We start from the raw sequence: 26,476 nt of genomic DNA, 5'->3' as shown, positions 1-26,476 counted from the left end.
GTATAGCGTATATATGCCCGTCTTCATTAGCCCAGTCGGAGCAGAACAGTAAGACGTTAAACCCCATTTAATTTCATTTTCCTACTTTTTTACACCAATCGGACTATTAATGTTGTAGTGCCATAATAGTGTATACGGTTACTATCACCGAGATGTTGAAGGGATTTTTTTTTCTGATCATTTATCATGTCCGAATGGCTTAATCATGTTTTAAACGTGTCATATAATACAGTTTGCTGCGTTAAATTCAGTTGTAAAATTTTACATTGTGATGACATTCTATTGTAGATGTCAGCAAATATTTATACTGCCACGATAAGCAAATCACGGTTTATTTTTCACAATTCATTCACATACATATTTAAAGTAGCTAAGTCTCTAACTCAATATCTTTCAAAATCTTCGACAAAGAAAACACGAATTATTTGTCAGTTTTAATCAACATTGATGTTGTGATCTTACCGGGAAAAGATGGGCTTCTGATATCCAATATTTAAGACAAAATAAACATTTTACGATTGGTACACGAATCGTGTACCATAATGCGTTTCAGCGCAATTTGTAACAAGCGACCCCGAAGAACGAGGTTACACATATTCAGCAAGTCATGTCAAACGGTGACCTCATATTCTTATCTGGAGAGCATGCGCAATAAATATTATCGGTATAGACTGGAATAACCAGTCGCTAGAGATTGCCATTCGATTGAGACTTCTGGCGTATTTCGCCGAACATAACTGCTTTGAAATTAGAGTAAAAACGGAAACGATTGAATGTAAATCAGTTTATTTACATTCATATTACATTATTATATACGTTGCGACCCATTTGTGTCAATTTGTGGGTCCCAAATATTAACGATTTATCTCCTTTAAATTAATTTCATGGGCGTCAACTTCTTGTTTTAGGACTAGTTACCTCCCTTAGACTTTGTTTATGATAATGTAAAATACCGGATAATCTAGATGATTTAGACTAGATGTATAAAGAATTAGATATTTGAGTAACGTTCTTGTTGAATAAGTATGCCAATAATAATATATAATATATTGTTCTGCCCCAACTATATGAAATAAAAGAAGGCGGTATGTGAAATTGTAGACGCATGCATAACATCAACGATAAATCTATGGTTGGTGCAATATAATATTATGTTATGAAGGGTGTTTCACGTTTCACCGGTGACCTCTTACCGAGACAATTTGAAAATTTAACCGCCGCAAATTAGGTTTTTTTTGCTATTCTAGCCCGTGAATTAAGCAACTTCAAAGTTTCCAATTGGTTTGAAACCGAAATCCGACTCTATGCCGAACTGAATTCCAAGCATCCAATCAGACTGTTGCAGCTGCATTCACAAATAATAATCGATGCCCGAAAAATGTCGCACAAAGTAGAGTGACTCTAGACAAAATGCTTTAATCCATAGTCAATTCAGTACAAATGCGTGGCATTCAATTAAAAGAAAAGTAAAATTACTGTGTTCTTAGATTTTTGATACTTTATTTTGCCAGCTAGAGGAAATAATAATTTTTGTTTCCACTTTAACCGTCTGCCCGAAAAGTCAGATTGCCCGAAAGTTAAGCCTTTAATGAAAATAACATACTTGAATCGATTTTTTCTGCGCATGAGTAATTATACATGCCAGACGACTCAGTAAACCATCGGGTCAACATTCACACTGGACGCTGATTCAAGGCAGACGGAAAAATAGCTTTCGCTGTGGAGCAGTTAATCTGGATCTATGAGGTTTTACTACATAAATCAATATTACAGAAACGTGGTACTAATTTCCACTATGTTGTAATCGATGTGGAGATTAACTTGACGATTAAGATAATCAAAGACCGTCAAATCGCGATTATGTAGAACGCTAACACTCATAAACACACCAATGAGGTGGCGTAGTAATACTATTCTGTGGACAAGGCGATGTGCGCTCTCAGTATACTAAGATTATCAATAAGTCCTGTATTATATCGCAGGCAATATTGTAATGACTATAAGATACGAAATAAATAAATTAATACTAATAATGATTGTGACAAATATCAAGCGATAGGGAACTATTTCGTCCGTCGAACACTAAACATCATCATATGTCCCTGATAAAAGTGATTGAACGAGTGAATATCATATCAACAATGTTACACTATACCAAGCTAGTACTACACTTCAAGATACACATCTTTGATACAGACATAATGTGATACTAAAATAAAGGCAAGATCATCTTTTACGGCGACGCCTAATGTGGTGCAACGAGCGGATATATTAAATCAACACGAACAAACTGTACTCCGCTAGTGCTGCACCTTAAGTTACCTGCATGAAGTGATATTAAATTTATATATTTTTGTCCACTTACACAATTACTTATATTAACAGATTTCGTCTCTGAATGGTCGTCAAAATTGTTTAAAATGGTTACGTAATTATGGTTTAGATGAGGTTTGACGTTCACTCAACACAAACTATGTCATTGTGAGACTAAATTGTGGAAAATCGTTATTTCTAAACATCTCTTTCGATAAGGGTACTTAAGCAGTGAGAGGAAACCGAAAAATCCCGTAGAAAAACCACGAAGGTAGGAAGCTGGGGCAACCCTACTCTGTCAATCCCTTGTCACTTTCAAACCTGGGACAGAAACCGGTTTACCAATAAATGATAAGTTTAATGCTGCATTATGTAAGATTTAGATTATTTGTTATCATATAACAACGTGCTTGTTAATCGATATTCAGCCTCGCTTTTCCATTTTTAAATTAAATCATTAAATGGGGATCGTATTTCATTCATGACTTGTGAATAAATGTCTAAATTTATATAACATTTGAAGCCAAAATAAAACCCCTAAATAGTCCGATTTAGTTCTTGAATAATGCATCTTTAATGTATTATTAAGGTATACCCCGGGGTCTACTTCAATACAATATTAAGGTTTTTGTGAGTACATAAAAAGTACACACGTCTATTCAGTTTCTTATTTACTCTCCAGTTTCTTTCACAGTGGTAATAGGCTAATGTTCAACCTCATTTCATACCACACGAATGTGTGAATATGTGAGGTTAGGGTCTTGCCGAGGTTGAACTATAGTGAAATACTAGACGAATTAAGAACTTCAACAAATTAAGTGGTTTCCAGAACAACTAACAGCTGATCATGAGTAAAATAAAACCATGGGCATGGGTTGTGTTGACAGCATCTTTTCTTGCTTTCTTTTTTAACTCTTCACTGAACTATTCTGCTGGCGTACTACATATAGCTTTATTAGAAAGATTCCCTGAAGAGAACGTCACAACGATATCATGGCTGGGAGCACTTTTCTCCTGTATGTTTTCCTTAGCGGGTAAGTTGAATATTATTAATGATTTAAATCTAATGTCAAATCAGAAATTGCTGTATATATAACTATATATAACTATATATATTGTCATCTATATATATATATTTGAGACACAGGCACTTGAAGGGATTAAAATAAAACTTCTTACTATTGCTTGACTATATATTATAGTATATAAAAGGTATTTCAGCCGCCATCTTTGTTTTCACGTCTTCAAGGCATTACGTCTGCTAACATCTCACAATACTCACTAGTTCTAACACTACCCGTCGTTTTTATTGCCAACGAGACCTTATTTGATCATTATTCAGCTTCCGATGTAATTAAATTGGCCATTTAACAGCGTTATTAATTACAAATCAAACGTGAAGCGCTGTTACTTGCCGAAATTCATGTTCAACGGCCCGGAAATAAGTTGTGTTTGTAGCAGTCTGTATCACCCAGTCCCTCATAAACCTATCCTTTACTCGAAATTTGGTCGGTAAATGATCGCGCCTACGAAGCGAGGCCGCAGGTGCAGTCTGGATCACCCAGTTCCTAGGAAAATTTCTGTCTGTCTGTCTGTTCGGGGTTGGCGGCTACACTAGGTCTGCCCCGAGTCTGAAATTTGGGGTATATGGGTAACTCGGATCGGGGAGTAACATAGGCCAGGTGGCGTTAGTCTACCACTTCCGGTTTCGGAGCTATGACCCCCGAGCGACGCCGGTCTGTTTGGGGTTGGCGGCTACACTAGGTCTGCCCCGAGTCTGAAATTTGGGGTATAGGGGTAGCTCGGACCGGGGAGTAACATAGGCCAGGTGGCGTTAGTCTACCACTTCCGGTTTCGGAGTTATGACCCCCGAGCGAAGCCGGTCTGTTCGGGGTTGGCGGCTAACTAGGTCTGCCCCGAGTCTGAAATTTGGGGTATAGGGGTAGCTCGGACTGGGGAGTAGCATAGGCCAGGTGGCGTTAGTCTACCACTTCCGGTTTTGAACTTATGACCCCCGAGCGAAGCCGGGTATCCTGCTAGTATTGTTATAAATTTCAAGTGTATAAGTAGAAAATGATATAACACAAATTGCTATACATATGGCGGTATACGAGATTCAAAATTCTAATTTTTTTACTTGTTCATCTATATATTTTTGTCTTATATATATATATATATATATATATACAAAGTAGTGCAGCTTTGCGGTTGTGCTAATAATTTTGGATATATATATACATATGTGTGTGTGTGGACGAGGTTCTTTCTAATTGGTTGAGGTACAAATTTGAAATTGCGTGATTTTCAGGCTTCGAATTACTGAAGGTTTTGAAACACACACTTACTAGGCCCTCGCTCTCCTGGTACAATAATCATACTATTATTAAACTAATCCGTTTTTGTATAAATAGAATTTGACACGTACTTAATAGCTGACTTTGAACTTTTTGCATACAGTTTTAATGATATTCAAAGACAACTTTCTGATTTATAATGTAGCAACAAACTATAAGCTTATAGTTTTGGAAATAATTGATAATCGAAAGGCTTCTTTGTTCAACTCGGTCAACCAAAGAACTCCGAATGCACAAGCCGCTTGTGTCAATTATCTCGCGTTCTCTGTAATTGCGCAGATAAATGCACATGCAGTGGTGACACCAAACGATGTCATAATGATGGTTGCTAGGTGAATAATCAAAATTCTAAACTTGTTCGATGTAAAGCGTCGCTGAAAAGAAAATTTTCTTTACAATAATAGCAATAACACGAAATAAAATAGGCATTGCAAGATTAGAAGCCACATCTACGCGAAACAAATAAAAAAGATTATATTATACATTGTCTTTGATTAGAAATTACATGAATAGAAGTTAGACGAGAGCATGGTAGAATTTTGAATCTAATATACAGCCATAACTACACAGCATAACAGAATTCTTACGCCAACATTTTCATGTGGACGTATATTGTCGTTGCCCTTGTCCGTCCGTCTGCCCATCCACAATTTGTTTGTGGACACTCTACAGGTCACAATTCTTATCCGATTTTGACGAAACTTGAAATATAGGTTTATCTCCAAAAGATCTCGGTATTGACATGTATCGGATTATGGCCCCTGATTGTATCAAATATCACGTTTTTAGCTTCTGGACACTTTAGAGGTCACAATTTTCACCTGATTCTGCTGAAACTTGAAACTTGAAATATAGGTTTATCTCCAAAAGATCTCGGTTTCTTTCGATATTGGCATGTATCGGATTATGACCCCTGATTGTATCAAATATCACGTTTTTAGCTTCTGGACACTTTAGAGGTCACAATTTTCACCTGATTCTGCTGAAACTTGAAATGCATGTTTATAAAAAAAAGATCTTGGTTCCTTTCGATATGCGCGCATATCGGATCGTAACCTCCTGAATTATAGCCCTTGATTGTACGAAATATCGAGTTTTTAGCTTGTAGTCCCTCTAGAGGTAACAATTCTTATCCGATTTTAAAAAAGACGTTTGAATATATCACCGTTACATCGTAATAATGGATGAGTTCGAACTTCGTGAAAATCGGACCAAAACTGCCGGACAAAATGGCTGCCCCCCCCCCCCGACAAAATGGCCTCCCCTCGTACGCAAACAGTGTAAAAATATGGTATATCAAGGTTGTGGACACTCTAGAGGTCACAATTTTTATCCGATTTAAAAGAAAAGTTTGAATATATCACCGCTACACCCTTATGATGGTTGGGTTTGAATGTCATGAAAATCGGACCAAAACTGCCGGACAAAACTCGCACGCAAATAGTGTAAATATATGGTATATCAAGGTTGTGGACCATCTAGAGGCCACAATTTTGATCCGATTTTGATGGAACTTATTTATAACCCAAAGATCCTTTCAATATTCAAGCATTATTGGATCGTAACTTCCTGCATTATGGCCCTTGATTGTACGAAAATCGCTTCTTTTTTTGAGCTTGTTCTCTGTCCATATCTTGCAAAATGTGGGCGTATCTTGCATGGCAACCGCTTGTTTTAAAAAAGGTAATTAATTTGTTTTCAAATTATGATTCATTCATTTTACTTGTTGGTGGCAAAAGTTTGTTTCAACCCAGTTGATCTATTCTGTTCAGGCTTATAGCTTTTCAGCTAGCCCTCGTACATGTATCTTGTTCACAAGACGTGGGATGGGTTCTACTACCGCATGTCATAGCGCATTATTATGTATCGGCCAACCCCACTCTAATTATGTTACCTTTGGGGTAATTTATCTTTACTATTTCAGGATGGACGGGGAGTATACTTGTAAGCACGTTTAATGCTAGAGTATGTGTGATGCTGAGTGGTTTGGTTACTTTAATCGGATTTGTTTTAAGCAGTTTCGTAGTAAACATGAAATATCTGTTTATTACCTACAGTCTAATTGCAGGTGACTTAGTTTAAAGTAATAGAATTAATTGGATTATGTGGCATTAATTTAATCGCATTTGTTTGTTCGGTTGTTTCTATATTTGGGGCTTTACCGTTTTGGATCGTTGCTGACTGTCAACCAGTTTGGAGGGGTCAGGAATAATAAAAGACATTTCCTGACCTTCGTATATAAATACGCGGGAACATGCCTCATTTCGTCAGCAGATAGTAACACTTTAATGGATTCTGAATATTCAGTGAGGTGTATTATTTGTTCTAGAAATTGCGTTCATTGACATTATTCTTTCATTGTATAACAGTCATATTAAAACATAATTTCTAATTTTAGGAATTGGTCAAGCTATGTGTTATTCGGGAACATTGGTTACGCTTGGGTATTATTTTAAAGAGAAGACCGGCATGGCATCTGGCATAGCCTTGAGTGGCTGTGGGTTATGTACTTTCGTTTTTCCCCCATTATCACAATTTCTGATCGCGACCTATGGTTTAGATGGGGCATTTTTACTGCTCGGTGCTCTTGGTTTCCAAGCGTCGGTGTGTGGTGCCTTAATGAGACCCACAGAATATGAAGTACGCACAAATAGAAAAATATGCTGCGATAAAAATTCAAACACTGTTTCAACACCGGGTAAAAAAACCAACAAACGTAACTGGCGGGAAAAATTCAGATTTTGCAAATCGTTACCTTTCTTCTTATTTTTGATTAGTTCGGTGTCTTTCAATATGGCTCAATCAACAGTTTATCTATTTATACCGGATTACTTTGTACATACTGGGTCCTCGCCCCAGGAAGCAGCTTTTGCTATATCATTAGTGGGTGTTACTGGAATATTATCTCGAGTTTTATTGGGATTTATGGTTACATTAGTGGACACTGCTCTAGTTTATGGTAGTACATTCGGAATAATTGGTGTTATCACTGTGTTTTTAAATTACATGACGACTTTAGGTAGTAAATTAACCTATACATCACTGTTTGGGATATATATGGGAGGTTGTTGGGCTTTACATTACACTTTGTTAGTGGATATCGTAGGATTATATGATGTGCCCGCTGCTCTAGGAATTTCTATGATGGCGTGTGGTGGTGGATATCTTATCGGCCCGCCTATTGCAGGTACCTGTATATAATTACCTGGCTTGTCTTTCCATTTTTTTCTAATTTTTTTCTTTTTTTTCTGATTTTTTTCTGATTTTTAATTCCAAGGTGAAAGCGGACGTAAAACCCTACGAACGGACAAAACGACACACAAATATAATTTTAATTAGATTGTATTTCTAGTGTGCTGTCAATGACATTTTAGGTTATAGTGATAAAAGCGAAGGAGGACATTGATCCTATTCATCCAGATGTAACTGCTGTTGTGTCAATTAAAACCCGCGTATAATAAAACTGAAACAAAACAGGACAAACAAGACTGTAAAGGCGTTCACCGATATCGTGATGATGATCGTTGCATTTTAAATAAAGTCTTAAGTCTAGTTGATACATAATATCCTTGTTTCAGTAATATTGATGGTTTGCAATGGTTCAGAAACAAACTAGGACGCTTGTCCTATTGGCAGGATAGCAGCATATGTATTTTAAATCCATGTTTCGGGAGTTAATTTAGGACGACTGTAATTTTTTGGTTTGAGCCGGGGGTGTCTCCTTGTCTGTCGAACTCTTGGTGGAATATACATGTACTAGCAGGAATCCCGGCTTCGCTCGGGGGTCATAACTCCGGAAGTGGTAGACTAACGCCACCTGGTCTATGTTACTCCCCGGTCCGAGCTACCCTTATACCTCAAATTTCAGACTCGGGGCAGACCTAGGGTAGCCGCGAACCCCGAACAGACCGGCTTCGCTCGAGGGTCAAAACTCCGAAACCGGAAGTGGTAGACTAACGCCACCTGGCCTATGTTACTCCCTGGTCCGAGCTACTCCTATACCCCAAATTTCAGACTCGGGGCAGACCTAGTGTAGCCGCCAATCCCGAACAGACAGACTTCGCTCGGGGGTCATAACTCCGAAACCGGAAGTGGTAGACTAACGCCACCTGGCCTATGTTACTCCCTGGTCCGAGCTACCCCTATACCCCAAATTTCAGACTCGGGCAGACCTAGTGTAGCCGCCAACCCCGAACAGAGACAGACAGACAGACAGAAAGACAGACAGACAAACGACAGTCACAAATATATATATAGATAACATATGATCTGATTGATTTTCCTTTTTTCCTAGAAATGTTTGTGCTGAAATTTGGTGATTATTACTACGCATTTGCTTTTACAGGTCAGTCATGGATCTATATATATTATATTCTAATTTAGTTCAACATGTCTGGATACTCCAACAGCCGCTGGTCGTCGTTTGCACCTTTCGGGGAATATCTTATTTTGTACGCCTTAATGCGATACGAGAGAGAGAGAGAGAGAGAGAGAGAGAGAGAGAGAGAGAGATGGGGTTTAACGTCCACTCGACACAAACTAGGTCATTTCGTGACTGACATATGGTTCAATTTTATTTCAATAATTCGCTTGCGCGTAGCGGTCTTGAGCAATGGGAGGAAACCGGATAATGCGATAAGTAATTTGATTGTTCAAGCCTTTGGAACTCTGCTTTTAATTAAGGTAGAATGGTTAAACTTGATGTAGATGTTCATTAGGTGAATGTCTTGACTGAGTTCAGTGATTAACAATTCGTGCTAAAGCTAAGCAGACCTAAGAAATCTCATTGGTCGATGCTTTGGGACAAGATAACTTTGATTCTATCCCATAGAGAGTGATGAAACTTAGTGTATAGTTGATAATCAGTTTGATTGCTTGATACGTTTGAAAAACATGAACGTGCGATTAATTAATATGTCATCTATTTAAGCCCGTCGTACACGAGCAAAGAAAATTTGACAAATTTCTTTGACGGTCTCTTCAAATTTTCTTTGACCGTGTACGAAGCCAGCAATTTATTTGACGGCCTATCGTACACGAACATAAGTTCCAAATCTTTAACACATTTATTTGACGGAAAGCTATGCATGCCTGTTTTTGTCAAATCTCATATGGCAAATGAAAATGAGGCAAATTTCCTCTCGTACACGAGAAAATTTTCTTTGACAAATGGAGATTTGTCAAAGAAAATTTGCTCGTGTACGACGGGCTTTATTGTGGAATTTCGGCGGGGACATCAGCCGCACTGTTGGCTTGTTTCACATTTAAATAAGAAAACAAATTCACTATTTAGATAATCTCATTGGATAAAAAACGGCTTGTTGTCACCATGTCTCCTTTATATATTGTCTTAAGAGAATGTCGAATCCTCCACATATCTATGTTAATCAAACCCAAGAATTTATTTTTATAGAAAAGGTGCAAAAGAATAGTGGTGGGGTCGAGGGTGTTAATTTTAGGGTCGATTTTGACTTTGTTTCGGTGCCCCCACCCCTTCCTTTAGACTATTAAAACTCACTGGGAAAGGTCTATTTTCTCTTCTTATTTTTGTAATGTTGTTCATCTAGATTTATTTTGACACGATACGCTTGGACAGACATAGAGGAGGGCTGACACCGTGATCCATCTTCGCTGCTAATGTTGGACTGTAACAAAATGAACTAAAAAGGACATTTTCTCTTCGCTTACTTTTTTATTGTTTAGCAACATTTATATTTACCACCTTCGGATATAAAAGGAAAATTTAACTTATCTAGTTGGAGAGGGTTGGTCTACTGCCCCTTCTTCCCCAGATCGACCATTGTAATGGACTGGAATGTATTGATGAATAGAAACATTTACGCTAGACTAGGTAAGACTGTCACGGGCTGTCTGCATCACATACTCCTTTGACTACAATAATAAATTGTACGTTGTACAAAATTCCTCAAATATTAGTATATAGTTAATGTATTCACAAACTACAAGAGGATACACAAGTATCTGTGTCAACATTGTCCACATATTCGAATATGTCTGTATTTATTTAGATTGGGAATTCTTTAGGAAGACGTAAGCCTTGACATTTTAAAAGATAAACATTTAATGGAGTAATCAACTGACCTAAGATGATCTAATAATAATAGGTAAACATGAGAAAAATGTAAATGAAAGAAAATGTGGTCAGCCCTATTGATATTTAGTGTTCGACGACTTTCCGTTCCGGTTATGGCCCTTGTGAACGCGATAGAGGGTGGATCTTTTTTCTAATTTAGCGGTAAGCATTTTGATCATGAGAGGATGAATCCTATTGATAATCACCGTTTCGCGATCTTCCGTACAAGAGTTACGCCAGCGCCCCCGCCCAACCCTTCCGGAAACTGTCAATATTCAGCATTCCCCGGCTGCCATTCCAGAGTTATGCCCCTTTTTCGAAAACCTTATGTACCCGATAAAGGTTACAGTTTGTAATGGATATCTTTTAAAATTGCTATGGAGCACTGGGGTCACGAGTGTACGAAATCCATAAATATTCAGCGTTCTCTGACGTTCCGTTTCAGATGTTACTCCCCGACCCCACCAACAAACACCCACCCCCTTGTATGCATAAAGTATCCGTAACAAATTTGGTCTACATCCAAGATATCCTTTCGGATAAGCTGCTGTCGTGACATAGCTGTTGTATGGACACATTTTCATACGCTTTGCGTGAATGTATTTAACCATGTTGCGTTCTCTCTATTATAGCTGCCCTATTCATGTTGGCGTCAATAACTGGATTTGCAATGAAGGCCTGCCCGAAAAAGATTGACGTTTTGGAAGTTGAAATAGATGAAGAAATACAAACTTGTATGATCGCAAACATTGATGGAGAAAGATGATGGTTAACTTATCGTTAGAAATTGGATTGTATTTTATATAACTGTAACATATTATCTGTATGAGTCAAGTCGAGTTTGGTTTATATTGAACGATGGCATCGAAGTCGTAGCTTTACTATCGCTATTGTATAGTTTTTACGCTCCATTGAAATATGACCACACACTTCCGTCGCACCGTCCGTAGCCTACAATTTCTTGTTAGCACTCTACAAATCATGGAATGGTTTTAGGGAAATGAAGAATCCTATTAAATGTCAACTATGTCCATTATTTACTCCAGGGTTAATGCCCTTGTTTACTTTGTAAAATCTGATTGAGGATCTAGTAACAAAATTATCTGCTTAAAATTTATTTTGCTCAATTCTTCCTTTTATCAAATTTCAACATTTCCCGTGTATAAACTCCTAGCGTTTTTGTCCTTGCTCACAAGTGTTATAGGGTGAGTCATCATATGACCTTAATCAAATTAATGTTGTATCGAGTAATGCCTTATGTAACAATTATATGGAGGGTAGGGGTGTTGTTGCGACCGGAAGATTGAAATTGCCAAAGAGTAGGGTCGCCATTTTGACCGCGTCGTTGACCCATTGCTATAGACGCCTACGCGAAAGCGAAATATACCATATTATTATGTTAGTCTCGAAATGGCATATACGCCAAATCCCATTTACTTTTCGTTTACCTAACACCCACAATGCTATCTTCATGTACCAAGAACAATTTAGTTGTGGGAATTGCTTAGTTTTTGGCAACCGATCTTGTAATCAAGCCTCGGTTTATAACCGAACAGTGGTCAGATGGTCGTTCGTTTGAGTATGATTAATTTGTGTATTTCAAGTAAATATTTTCATCCTAATTTGTAGTTCTTTTATAAGTTCTTTTATAAGACTGGTTCTTAACGATGATTCATTCTTATTGAACAGAACATGAATAATATGAACACCAGAACTAGCAATCCAGTGAGCGGACATTAATTTTGTGAGCCACTTTGGCATCGCCATACAATAAAGGGACTGTATGCAAGTGATGTGCATTAGGGTTGAAGATAATGCGTTCATGTATCTGAGGTCAATGAAGCGCGGTGGGAATGGTGGGGGGGGGGGGGGGTATTTTGTAGCATATCTGAGTCTAGTTCCTTTAGGAACGGTCTCTGATTGGACGCTGTCCGCAGATCGTTCCTACACTTCACTATTCATCCTCGGTTTCCCCAGTGGTCTCATTCCGTCTTCCCCTATTAAGCTGCAATATGAAAATACCACTCTTCCGGTTCCCTACCTCTGTTGTACGGCTATTTTGGAATCCCTACCTTCTATTTTTCACCGTGATTATTTATTTTTCACCAAAAGGAATCATTTCTGGCAACATCTGACACAAATTTATAATAATTACACACTATTTTCAAGTGTTCTCGATCTGAGAAAATTTTAAAAATCTAAGTCAATATTCTGTCTTTTGAGGTCATTGCTGGAAGCAAGTTGACAGAACAGTAGTACAATCTGTCGCCCCATGGCCCACGCACTAGTGGTACTACTAACTGAGTTCATTGATGTGAGCAAATTCTTGTGAACGAGAGAATAAGAAATGGGACCGAACCTCGAGGGCGGCATGTTAATTTTGTCTGCTTTGTGAGAGTTGACAGACAATTTGTACAGCCTGTCGCCCCACGACCCACTCACTAGTCCTACTACTAATATGATAGTGATTAGAGAGTTTAAGACCATAGATCAGGAGTAGAAGAATGACGATATAATGGAATCGAGCTACGCATAATATTTATATAACTGAGACGTCGGCGCACTGTATCGGTACTGATGGGTCTTCCGTGTGTTCCCACTGTATGGCGTGCCGTCTCAGATGCCCGTGTGAAGGTCTACCAGTTCGGGGGCGATCATCCGTGGTATTGCTGGCCCGAAAGCGTTGCTGAAGCCCGTAGATGGTCCGAACATGGACCCGGAAGTGATTGGCAACAGTGTGGCCAGCGTCGAGTCTTCCAAACGCCTGGTTCCTTTGAGCTGTCGTGAGTCGTGGCATGCTGCTGACGTTGTAGCGTGAAGGATTCAACCAGGTATGGGTGTGCACTTTATAAGGCTGGTCCCAGCATGAGTTACATGAAAATCATAGAGAACACAATGCCATCTCAGAAGTCAGGTTGCGTTTTTGAGAACATTTTCTGGGTTCAATTCTGTGTTTGGGAAGGGTCCCCATGCTCAGGTAAAGTTGGAGATGTGGTCACAAATATACAATAAAAACATTTGGCAAGTTTTATGCGATACGTCTATTCAGAGTAACATACAAACCTGACGTTTCTTTTGCTGCTTAGTATATATAATATCACCACACAGTCTTTCAAAAGTTTTCTTAAGATTGCAAAGTTGTTTTCTCCCTCTCCCTCATTAAAAGAAAATCACGACTCTGATGTTCAACATCTCGTTTATCTTGTTTCGTTACATTAGTAATGAAAAAACAATGGCGGGAATATGCTTATTCTTGTAATGCATTTTATACCCTTATCTGTGTTGGGTTTTTGTCATGATTTTCATATTTTGAAATACATGTAATTGTTCCGGTAGTATTATTTTGGGGGTTTACCTTTATCAGGAACTACAAACGTCTGCAACCAAAAGTTGTTTTTTTTCTGATTGTGATCAAGATGCTGATTATTTACCTACTGAGTATGATGATAAAGATAATGATTTAACTTTTGATTACGATGATACAGATAATGATTTAGCTACTAATAATGGTGATAATGATTTAACTACTGATAATGACGATAAAGATAATGATTTAGCTACTGATAATGGTGAAAAGGGTAATGATTTAGCTACTGATAATGATTTAGCTACTGATAATGGTGAAAAGGGTAATGATTTAGCTACTGATAATGGTGATCAAGATAATACCTCAGCTCAAGTTCAATTTCTTTATTTACTTTGAATATAAAACTCATCAGTATACATATACATGGGTCTTCCGTGTGTTCCCACTGTATGGCGTGCCGTCTCAGATGCCCGTGTGAAGGTCTACCAGTTCGGGGGCGATCATCCGTGGTATTGCTGGCCCGAAAGCGTTGCTGAAGCCCGTAGATGGTCCGAACATGGACCCGGAAGTGATTGGCAACAGTGTGGCCAGCGTCGAGTCTTCCAAACGCCTGGTTCCTTTGAGCTGTCGTGAGTCGTGGCATGCTGCTGACGTTGTAGCGTGAAGGATTCAACCAGGTATGGGTGTGCACTTTATAAGGCTGGTCCCAGCATGAGTTACATGAAAATCATAGAGAACACAATGCCATCTCAGAAGTCAGGTTGCGTTTTTGAGAACATTTTCTGGGTTCAATTCTGTGTTTGGGAAGGGTCCCCATGCTCAGGTAAAGTTGGAGATGTGGTCACAAATATACAATAAAAACATTTGGCAAGTTTTATGCGATACGTCTATTCAGAGTAACATACAAACCTGACGTTTCTTTTGCTGCTTAGTATATATAATATCACCACACAGTCTTTCAAAAGTTTTCTTAAGATTGCAAAGTTGTTTTCTCCCTCTCCCTCATTAAAAGAAAATCACGACTCTGATGTTCAACATCTCGTTTATCTTGTTTCGTTACATTAGTAATGAAAAAACAATGGCGGGAATATGCTTATTCTTGTAATGCATTTTATACCCTTATCTGTGTTGGGTTTTTGTCATGATTTTCATATTTTGAAATACATGTAATTGTTCCGGTAGTATTATTTTGGGGGTTTACCTTTATCAGGAACTACAAACGTCTGCAACCAAAAGTTGTTTTTTTTCTGATTGTGATCAAGATGCTGATTATTTACCTACTGAGTATGATGATAAAGATAATGATTTAACTTTTGATTACGATGATACAGATAATGATTTAGCTACTAATAATGGTGATAATGATTTAACTACTGATAATGACGATAAAGATAATGATTTAGCTACTGATAATGGTGAAAAGGGTAATGATTTAGCTACTGATAATGATTTAGCTACTGATAATGGTGAAAAGGGTAATGATTTAGCTACTGATAATGGTGATCAAGATAATACCTCAGCTCAAGTTCAATTTCTTTATTTACTTTGAATATAAAACTCATCAGTATACATATAAGTACAATATTTCCACAACCTACAGTTTGTACAATATAACAAAGTAGCTACTGATTATGATAATAAAGATAGTGCACCATCTACTGATTATCATGAAAAGAAACTTTCGCAAGTATAGTCAGGCTGATCAGCAACATCGTTACCCCAATACGAATTATTCCCAAAATATTAATGAAAATTTGGTGAACTTTGTAGTGTCAGTGGCGTGCCGAGTTGGTTTTGCGTCAAATTTCGCGACTCTCTTCCTGTGTTCAGAACGTGGGCGGGCGCTGAAAGGGGGATTTATCAAGGTAGCAAATACACCTTCTGCGCCTTTTCCGGGCTGCGCCCTAGGTCACTATGCACCCCTCCTCTAAAAGGTGCAATTTATTCCATGTTGCATTAAAATAGTTTGTGATATTCTTATTCACATATCGGCTTGGTGTCAATAGCGCGTAAAACACCTAATATTTCCGGTAAAGAGATTTGGAAAAAGACATTCCAAATGCTCGCCCCGGGTCTGTTTTGAGTTTTCACCCTTCACCCCTAAAAAGATCCATAAAAACTTGGATCTCTATCGCGATTTCAGAAAGACAAGAGCATTAACATCAAAGCGGAAAATCCGAGTTTGAAAAAATCCTTCAGATTTCCAGTTTTATCAAAATCGGATAAGAATTGTGACCTCTAGAGTGTCCACAAACTAAAACGTGATTTTGTGCGTACACTCAGTGGCCATAATTCATGAAGTTACGGTCCAATACATGCCAATATGGAAGGCGACCAAGATGTTTTGGAGATAAACCTATATTTCAAGTATTGCCAAAATTGGATAAAATTTGTGACCTGTAGAGTGTCCAGAAACAAATTGTGGACGTCCGGGTGGACAGGAGCGACGACAATATGCATAAGACCACATGAAAATGTGGGCGTATAAAAAATTGTGACCTGTAGAGTGTCCACAAATTGTGGGCAGACGGACGGACATGGGCGACGACAATATACGTCCACGTGGAAATGTCATATTCCTGAAGCAATGGTCCGAGAAATCCCTCTCTAGCCACTGCTGTACTGAGAGCAAAATCTTGTGTTTTTGATTGTCCAAACAAATCTCTCCTGATATAGAATCTCTCCTGTCCGCTTAACGGGGGTGGCCTGTTAAAGGACAATTTTGGTGCCAGTCATTACCACATATGTGATAGAGCTGGTTAAACACAGTCCAAATATAATTTTATCTCAGAGATCATTGCTACGATAGCTGAGTAATACAGTTTTTCTGAATCGGAAGTGACGAACGCCAAAGGAAAACACGAGTCGCCTCTCTATATAACAGACTGATGTGACGAATGATAACGGATATACGGGCGAATTTCTGCTCACCAATAATTCCTTATATCCGTTATCATTAGTCACATCAGTCAGTTATATAGAGAGGCGACTCGTGTTTTCCTTTGGCGTTCGTCACTTCCGATTCAGAAAAACTGTATTACTCAGCTATCGTAGCAAAGATCTCTGACATAAAATTATATTTGGAATGTGTTTAACCAGCTCTATCACATATGTGATAATGACTGGCACCAATATTGTCCTTTAATGTTGGTACAAATATTCATGTTAACAAAATTTATATCGGGGATTTGAGTCAAAGAATTTGTTCCAGTAGCGAACTTCCGCGACGGCACAATTTACCGATGCGAGTATCGATGTTTGCTCCCGATGCATCCAGCCGTACAATTGTACTTGAATCAGTAAGCCTACTAACAAACACTGAGTTTGGATTAATTACTGCTCACGTACCTTTGTTATGAAAACAATAATAATCCATTTTTCTGAAGAAAATCCATGAAATATTATTATTTTATCAAAAAAGCACAAGTAAGAAAAACTGTTGGAAGCCGTATTTCTGTCCAGTTCGTTGAAATACAATAGGCTACGGAACATGGTGATGGTGAAAATATTGTTTGTCTGCTGTGTGATCCAACGAATATGATAAACAGATTCCACATGTCGTTGGGTTGGAGCAAGAATATTGTAAGTGATTTCCATGTTACGATATATTATTGATAGTGGATGACCAACTTTTCAGATGAGCATGGTTTTGCCCGTTATGTTGTCATGGAAACCGGAAATCTTGTCTGTGCAAAATTGTCGTAAGTGAAAAGTTGACCAAATTCTTGGAGCAAAAATTTCGTAAGTGACATTTTTCATTACCAGATTGTTATAAGCTGAATTTGATTTCATGATAGAACATCAATGTCACATAGGCTATGAGGTCATCAACAGTATGATGTCATAATCATTATAATAGTTATATTAATTCTTAATAATAAAATATATTTGGTTGAGTCTATTTATCTTTTATTTATTGGGTCAATGTGCCTTTTTGGTTACTTCCTGCACTTACGACAATTTTGCACAAAACATCTAGGCCTAAATTTGTTAATAGATTTTATCTTGTTCATAGTTCCCCAAGATATGATATTATAATAGTTATATTAATTAATAATTTGTGGTGATTATAAAATGTTTACGGTTTTAGCTATTTTGAATAGCCTCGTTTGTCCCACAATTAGTATTTCTGCACTAGTTTCCTATGCACTGTTTAATTGAACATAATAAATTTCTCGCGTAATGACGTATGGTAGCCAAGATTGTCATTATATACTATTATGTTAACATAATAGAGCTTTTATTGATCCCGATTGATTTATTACGCTGTAATGTATCGGTTATTGACCGGACTGTTAACTAGTCATAATTTGGAACAGAAATTTGGGGGGAGTCCTGCAGTGTTTAGTCGGATAAGTGCCAATCAAACGACACACTGCAGGAGTATGGAAAATGTGAGGGTATAAAAATGATTGAAATGTGTTGATATTTTGGTATAACCGGTTAAAATATTCTATAGGCTCTGGCTTACGCCTCAACATCATGTCAATGTAATACAAACTGGGCAGAAAATGTACATTCAACCACTCGATTCTAGCCGAAAATTAAAGTTAAACATACATTATGCAAGAGCTAAATCTGCCTATTACAGGTCTTTCTTTAGGCCTGAAATGTTATCTAAATTATTAATTAGACGACATTAATTAACTTATCCAGACCATAATCAACTCTCGATGGCATCGCTAGCCTGTGATGTTCGACATCCATTCATATAATAAAATCATGAAATGGATAATCGAGACTATGTTTTTTTTTATCCTACCGACTTTAGTAATGATGATCCAGGCAAGGCCGAAAATTCAATCGCTAAAATTTCAGTTCATAGTGGATCAATTTGACTGAAATTTTCAGCAAATTCCCTTTACAGTATCAAACTTTTAACTTTTATAGTGAGAACTACCAGTATCTAATCTCCCATAATGTATCTTTAACAAAGATAGCCACAAAAAGCGCTGAAATGCAGCAGCTTATTCAAAAGGAAAACTTGGATGTTGACCAACCTTGATAAAGATCTGGCTTCAAGAAATTAATCGCTTTCGTTTTTCACACCTTTTTAACGGATATAAATGTCGGCGTATACAAATGAGATACAAAACTTGTTGGGATTGTTAGTTGGGAGGGTGAGATATTGATATGCGCTCTAGTCGTGTCCAATTATGTTTCTTTCCTGAGCACATCTCATAAACCGTTGAGATCTCTTTATCAACGTGTGTACACACACCAACTTATACTTGTAGTTGTGCCGTTTGCTTGTTACATGTAAAAATGTGTAGGGTCTAATCCTCTTTGTTTTCATCATTGTTGCTTATGTATAAGTACAATTTTACCGTTCTAAAAAAAGACATACAGTGGGCTTTTATTTACAACGCTTCATATTTCACGAAACGTACGAGTTAGACACAATGGTTTGCTTTACAATATACAAGTGAAGCACGTACATTTTAAGAAATATATTGTATATATATTATATATAGTGTTTATGTTAACATCATAATATATAAATATAAATATAAACCTATGATGGTCGCGCTGAGGCCTATTTCTAAAGCAATTTATAGAAGCGTGAGATTCTTATAAGACAAGAGCTTAGTACATCCACGATATTAATGAGATCAGTTATATTTCATGAAATAGGTTCATTATTTTCTCCAAACCCTGACTAAAACAGATCAAATGCATATTTAAGAATGTTACCCAAGAAAACATGCAAAGCGCTCCAACGACAACAATATCCAGTTTGTATGAGGGTGATAGAAATATGTTTGGGACGTGTGCTTTGGGGGCGGATATCGATTATTTCCCGAAATTTGATAATGACCAACAGACTAATATCATTCTCCTCGTACAAATTTGGGTTTTGGCAAAAGTGGGGAGTAATCTTGTAACACATGAAGCATAACAGCCATGACCGTCCATTTTCTATTCTCAGCTTCCTGCCAAACAAGAGAATTTTTATCGTTAAAAATGTCGTCTGTGACCTCTTCTTGTTTTCGGGGAAGGCAATGAAGGAATGTCCAATTGGCGTTGGCCTCTTTCAGCATGTTTCGATCTATTTGATATCCTGCAAAATCTTTCAATCTTTTCGTTTTTTCTTCTTCTTGTCCCATGGAAACCCACGTGTCTGTCACAATGACGTCGGCTCTGTAAACTGCTTCTAGTGGGTCTGACGTCATACAAAACTGTGTCTTCTTTTGCTTATACATCTTAATGACCTCTTGGGTGACGTCTGGATCGGGTTCATAGCCTGTTGGTGTAGCAATGCTGAGATCAATACCTAATTTGGCACACCCATACATTAGAGAGTGGAGAATGTTGTTACCGTCACCAACGTATGCGATCTTCAGGCCATATAAGTATCCATAGTGCTCCTGAATATATAAAGAAAACAAAATTATGTTAGTCTGTTACTTGGGAGCTATGGAAGGATAACGTTGCCAATATTACTCCAATGTTCACTGTACAAACTGCATATGTCAGTAGTTCAAAATACGTATTTTAGTTTTACTATCTGCAATTTTCATTGCTCCACAATACCATTGTCACAGGGTTAAAATACAGAATACAATTTTCAATAATACAAAATACAGTATAATAGTTATTTTGCACATCCTCTCAATTCTGCAGTTTGCATTATAGACAAATGCATGATAGAACTTCGCATATAAGAACATATACCTTATATGCGATCTACGACGACGCTCATTTGCATACGGAAAAAACGGAATTTAATTATTTACAAGGTCAATGGGCAGAGGTCAAGCTGGCATAAAATAAGTCACCATACAATAAGTCGGCTTACCATGCAATAACGGCGAATCAAGATATCATGCAATAGGGAAATCACTGGATGACCCTGATTTCTGTGAAATCATGTTACCAAAAGCCGAGGTCCCGTGTATACATTGGCGTTCTCGTAAAAGATCCCTTTTTAGTTGGATTCGATATAAGAGTCGACCGTGGCGCTGCTGTTCGGGCAAAATTTCCACCATAGCACACTGTATGGCGTATGGCAGAACAATAGGGCGTTAAACGCTATTTCATTTCATTTTTTTTCGAAGTATGAAAATAAAAATGTGCCAGAAAAATATTTGAAAAGAATAATTAATGAATGTGTTTTGTTTATTGATACGTAAAATGATATTTGGAATTCGTATTAAGACAGGTATGTTTACTTTAGATACCTCACAGGGCCTGACAAGGGCAACTTTCTAATCGTTCGGATGGGGTGAAAAACGAGGTTCCGTGTATACATTAGCGTGCACGTAAAATATCCCTTGGCAGTTGGAATTCGATACATGTCGTATATAGCGCCGCTATAGCACACTGCATGACTATGCCCGTTTTCATTAGCCCAGTCGGAGCAGAACAATAGGATGTTAAACCCCATTTCATTTCATTTGAATGATCGTTTTCCGAAGGTCTGTAAATATATGTACCACTCCCTTCTACTGAAATTGGCCTTGTAGATTGATGACGTAAATTTTTAATTTACGTCCTATTCAGGGCTTTCCATCCTAGCCCGGACTTTTTTCCGTATGCAAATGAGTTCGTCGTAGATCCCATAAGGTATATAATATGTTATGTTATATAATGCATTCATCTATTATGCAGAATGGAAAAGTTTAATATGCAAAATAACTATCATATTGTATTTTGTATAATTAAATAGGTATTCTGTATTTTAACACTGTGACATTGGTATTGTAATGGAAATTTCAAATTGTAAAACTAACATACGTATTTTGAACTGCTGAAATATGCATTTTGCACCGTGAACATTGAAATAATGTTGGCAACGTTATCCTTCCATAGGGAGCAGCATTGGCTCGGAGTGTAACGCGCTGGCTCACTCAATCTGTTTCACAGAGAATTACGAGTCTAGTAATATCTCTGTCAAAGATGGCTGCCTTAACACGTGCCGTCACAGCACGCGGCGTCAACCATTGGCTGAATGGCGCGTGCATTGTTTACATAAGACGTTACTGCTTTGTGCGGAATGCTGCCTTTTAGTCATTTTAATACCCATTTACACTAAATAGGAAATAATTTTTACCTAGAAATACGTCAAACGCCTTTATTTACTTTTCCAATACATAAAAAAAATGTTTTAGAATTTAATTTGGCGCAGGAAGAAAGTTAATATTTCTGGCTCATTAAGTCGCATCGATGTCATCCTTATCAGTGATTGTAGCGGCCCAGCGAAAATTCACTGCTCACTAACCAGGGGGTCAGGAGGTCAGGGGTTCGATCCTGGTGTTAGTCGAGAAAGTTCCCCGGGATTTTCCATTGTGTTTTCCCCTTAGCATTGGTGCATGACGTAGGACATGGCAAGGACAGTGTCAATCTGTTCGGATGGAACGAACAACCTATGTTCCGCGTACACGTTGACGTGCACGTAAAATGATACTTGACGGTTAGAATTCGATATAATAGTAGGCCGTAGCGCCGCTGTCCGGGCAAAATATCCCTCATAGCACACTGTATGTCATACGCCCGTCTTCATTAACCCAGTCAGTGCAGCAAAGTAGATCTAAGGAGTTGATTATGGGCATGTCATTTGAAAAAATTTCTAATTAATAATTTATATAATATTTAATGGCAACGGAAATAATACAATATGCAGATTAGCTCTTACTTAATGCATCTTTAATAGAATTATAATAAGCAAGGATTTTGTGTATAACTTCCGAACAGCTGTTATGACGCAATGAATCGATCACCCAAACAGAGTTGTCTTCCCCTGCAGTTGAGACTTGTGTGGGAAATGGCAATGAATATGCTAACTAAGCATATTGAGCATACGAATATAAAACTCATAATTAGGTTGCCAGGGCATGACGGGTGCACATACGGTAGTCAAGTCATTCCATCAACCCTATAAAGGTTGTTGCATTGTGAATTTTAGGTACATATAACTGCATTTTATGGAAATTTTATGAAGCGCCAAAACTCTATGAGCAATTGGTGTAATTTTTATTCATCACTATTTGAAACAAAGAATATAAATTCAAATATGATGATTTTCGCTAAAGCGTCCATAAGTAAACAATGGATGGACCCAGGGGTTAGCGGAGTAGAACGGAACGATACCACTAATCCCAACCCTAACCCTGGACCTAGCCATAATGCTTACCTTAACCTACAATCTCGCCAACTATCACGTGCCCTAACCTTATATTCATCTCAGCTACCTTTACGAAACTTGAGCAGACCTTAACAAATAGATTTAGCCCTGGGGATATTGAGAATGGTACGGGGTGTTCAATTATGTTCAAAGTATTACTGTGCAAAATCCACGAGTTTATTTTTCAAATAATGCAACATAATTCGAGGCCATTACTAGGTTGGACGTTGGATCGCTAACCCGGAGGTCCCTACTGCGTTTGCCGAAAAAGTTTTTCGGAGTGGTTCCCCCTTGTCAGTGGTGTAGTTCGGGTGGGACGAAAAATCGAGGTCCCGCGTACACATTCTCGTGCACGTAAAAGAACCTTTGACAGTTGCCCGTCTTCAGTAGCCCAGTAGGAGCAGCACAGTAAGACGTTAAACCCCATTTCATTCCATTTACAAATTTATTAACAATTGAGTGTCCAGATGATCAAATCACAACAAAGAAATATAAAACAAAATCCGTTGTGGATATCAACTAAAATAACATTTATCTTGGTTTAAATGATGATATATTTTGTCATAATATTGTTTTCAATAATAATATTAATGCCGGTATTCTTTGTAGAAAACTCATATTTCATAATCACACTACACGTACCTATATACTTTTAGACCGATTTACTAAGTACTAACGGTATATGGTCAATTTGTGGTATAATTTCACAAATATTATATGTGAGACGATCTTACGCGTATGTTTTAGGTCATAAGGTTTGACACTGTTTTAACTGGCGTGGTTTAGATTTCCAGATTGTTCGTGACAAAGAGTTGTGTCGCCTGTCTAACCTCGTGATTTTATGCGAGTCCTGCGTTTTCCTCGCACGGCTAAAGACCCTATATTAGTCCCGAAATGACCTAGTTTCTGGTTTGTGCCGACTCGACGTTATTAGGTGTATGTACTAACATAATTTTTCAGAGGCTTCCGGTTCGATTTTAACGTCTCTAACTCAATATTTTCCATAATATTCGAAATTAAAAACACAAATTAGAATTCAATAGAGGTACATTTCAATCCATATTGTTGTTGTTATGTAACCGTGAAAATGTGGGATCCTATATTTGAGACACAATTAACATTTTAAAATCCGTACACGAATCGTTCACATCGTTTCGAAAGCAAAATGAATGAATAAAGAAAACATATCCTAAATTACAATGTGGTAGTAAAAAGTAATGGCTGATTCACAAATGATAAAACAATAATAAAAAAACCCCTGAAGAATGGGCTAAAATTAGGCGTAAACGATTGTCGTTCAGTTTAGACTGTACGGCCTACGCGTTTTTCATCGAACATAACTGATTAAAAATTGAATATAAAACACTTTATATTAAACATGCATTATGCAGGTCTTTCTTTAGGCCTGATATGTTTTCTAAAGTATTAATTAGACATTAATTAATTGATCCAGGCCTTAATCAACTCTCGATGGCATCAGATTTCTCCGATATTAAACAGATTAAAATGGTTCAGCGATACTTTGATTTAATCAAATATTGAGGACCGAGACTTAGCTTCGATCAACCAGTACGGTGGTTGAAATTATTGCACACGTCTATCAAACCTTCAAAGGCTAATATCTTCGCTTGCAATAGAGAAATGAAATGGAGTTTAACGTCCTACTGTTCTGCTCCTAACCTGGGCTAATGAAGACGGATTGCAATAGAGTAATTTGAATGAAATTTTCAAATTATTTATTTTACATCATCTACTTTCGAACTATTATAGCAAGAATGGCTAGGTTTTTTTTATCTAAATCTTACATAATGTATCTTTAATACAGTATGTGCTTTTAGACCCATTTATGGTTCCAAAAATAGAGTCATGTGCCCTTTAAATAGGTATTATGATCAAGGAGTTTAACAAGTGCTTATAATTTTTTTTATCATATTCATACTCTAAACTATACTGACTACAATTCAATTCATGTAACGAAAAAATATAACGTTCAACAATAGGGTTATTATTTTGAAACGTAGTAGACCGAGTTCATATCGTTTCTTATTCACAGTGTCAGTATCCTTGGCTAATATGGCCCAAGCAACCGTGGCGAATGTGAATTTTTATTTTATGATCAGTAGTGGAATACCGCGTTTTATCAGTGAAATAAAAGTGTTATTCCACTGGCTAGTTGTTTTTACCTAAAATGATTGTAAAATCATAAAATAAATAGAACATTTGTCGTTTTGTCGTGAATAACATATTTTATTTCATCTCTAAGCAAGAAAACGTTTATATTTTCACGAATGCGTAGCATTCGTGAAAATATAAGTTTTCTTGCTTCTCGATGAAATAAAATATGTTATTCACTCTAAAACGACAAATATCCTCTCTATATTTTTTTTTATATACCGGGTAATAGATATATAATACAGTATACTTCAAATGGTGATATCTTTTATTATTTTTTGTTTTCATTTTTTTGAGGGGGGTGGGTGGGGCTACACATACGGTTTTATATTTTACATGTTTGACACGCTTGACCATTGTTTATGTATTTATTTTTTTATGTAACTATGATTTATGAAATCATATTGGTATTTAAAAAAAATTAAATTAAGAGTTGAAAAATTTTACCTGAAGTGTTACGAAGTCGGCTAAACACTGCAGTGGATGAAACATGTCTGACAGGCCACTGATTACAGGAACACTGGCCTCATCTGCCAATTCCTCCACGTCAGAATGTGCATAGACTCTGGCCAAAATAATATCTGTCATTCTTGACAACACTCTGGCACTGTCTCTGATGGTTTCATTCACTCCCAGATGTACATCGGATGGGCCGAGAAAAGCAGCATGACCACCCAATAATACCATTCCCGACTCCGTCGACAGTCTAGTCCTGGTGCTCCTCTTTTGAAAAATCATGGACACCGATTTTCCTATCAATGGTTGGAAAATCTCCTTTTTATTCTTGATACGATCTTTCAAGCAAAGCGATGTCCATAGTAGCTGTTGTATCTCAGTCTTAGTAAAGTCTCGCAAAGTCAAAAAATCACGTCCGACAAGCGAAACGGGTTTCTCTGTCGAATAGTCCTCTTTGCATCTGTGAAAAGTGGTAGTCTTTGCGAATCCTCTTGGTGATGCCACAAATCGTGCTTGGCGACATATGTTAGTCAACATCTTAGTATTATTTTTCTCCACTTGTCTCGATGCCTGATGACGGCACAGTGGTTGTTTTGATGATGCAATTAGAAATATACCCAGTCAGCAATACGCAGTCCTTTCTGTGTTAATCAAGA

The 26,476-nt window shown here is 37.5% G+C and overlaps 3 protein-coding genes across 4 annotated transcripts; 2 read left to right on the top strand and 1 right to left on the bottom strand.

Moving 5' to 3' along the window:
* Nucleotides 1-1,375: 1,375 nt before the first annotated feature.
* Nucleotides 1,376-12,383, top strand: LOC126814429 (monocarboxylate transporter 12). 2 transcript variants are annotated; one of them, XM_050539537.2, is made up of 6 exons: nucleotides 1,376-2,584; nucleotides 2,996-3,347; nucleotides 6,592-6,735; nucleotides 7,066-7,854; nucleotides 8,962-9,012; nucleotides 11,394-12,383. In XM_050539537.2, exons 2-6 carry the CDS (start codon nucleotides 3,161-3,163, stop codon nucleotides 11,525-11,527), a joined length of 1,305 nt encoding a protein of 434 aa, XP_050395494.1. In that variant the 5' UTR covers nucleotides 1,376-2,584; nucleotides 2,996-3,160; the 3' UTR covers nucleotides 11,528-12,383. The 2 variants fall into 2 exon arrangements, with proteins under 2 accessions (XP_050395494.1, XP_050395485.1); XM_050539528.2 differs by having other exon boundaries at nucleotides 1,376-3,347.
* Nucleotides 12,032-15,617, top strand: LOC126811392 (prostatic spermine-binding protein-like). Its single transcript, XM_050536982.1, has 3 exons — nucleotides 12,032-12,038; nucleotides 14,178-14,390; nucleotides 15,331-15,617. Exons 1-3 carry the CDS (start codon nucleotides 12,032-12,034, stop codon nucleotides 15,615-15,617), a joined length of 507 nt encoding a protein of 168 aa, XP_050392939.1.
* A 1,568-nt stretch (nucleotides 15,618-17,185) lies between these two features.
* On the bottom strand, nucleotides 17,186-26,474 carry LOC126830022 (ornithine transcarbamylase, mitochondrial). Its single transcript, XM_050560235.2, has 2 exons — nucleotides 25,812-26,474; nucleotides 17,186-20,436 (listed from the first exon to the last, which is right to left on the bottom strand). The coding sequence occupies exons 1-2, from the start codon at nucleotides 26,355-26,357 to the stop codon at nucleotides 19,900-19,902; spliced, it is 1,083 nt and encodes a 360-aa protein (XP_050416192.1). The 5' UTR covers nucleotides 26,358-26,474; the 3' UTR covers nucleotides 17,186-19,899.
* Nucleotides 26,475-26,476: the final 2 nt, after the last annotated feature.

The sequence above is a fragment of the Patella vulgata genome, chromosome 1, assembly GCF_932274485.2.
Source record: "Patella vulgata chromosome 1, xgPatVulg1.2, whole genome shotgun sequence".
NCBI lineage: Eukaryota > Metazoa > Mollusca > Gastropoda > Patellidae > Patella > Patella vulgata.
The sequence above is the reverse complement of the archived record's forward strand: the minus strand, read 5'-3'. Positions and strand labels throughout refer to the sequence as shown.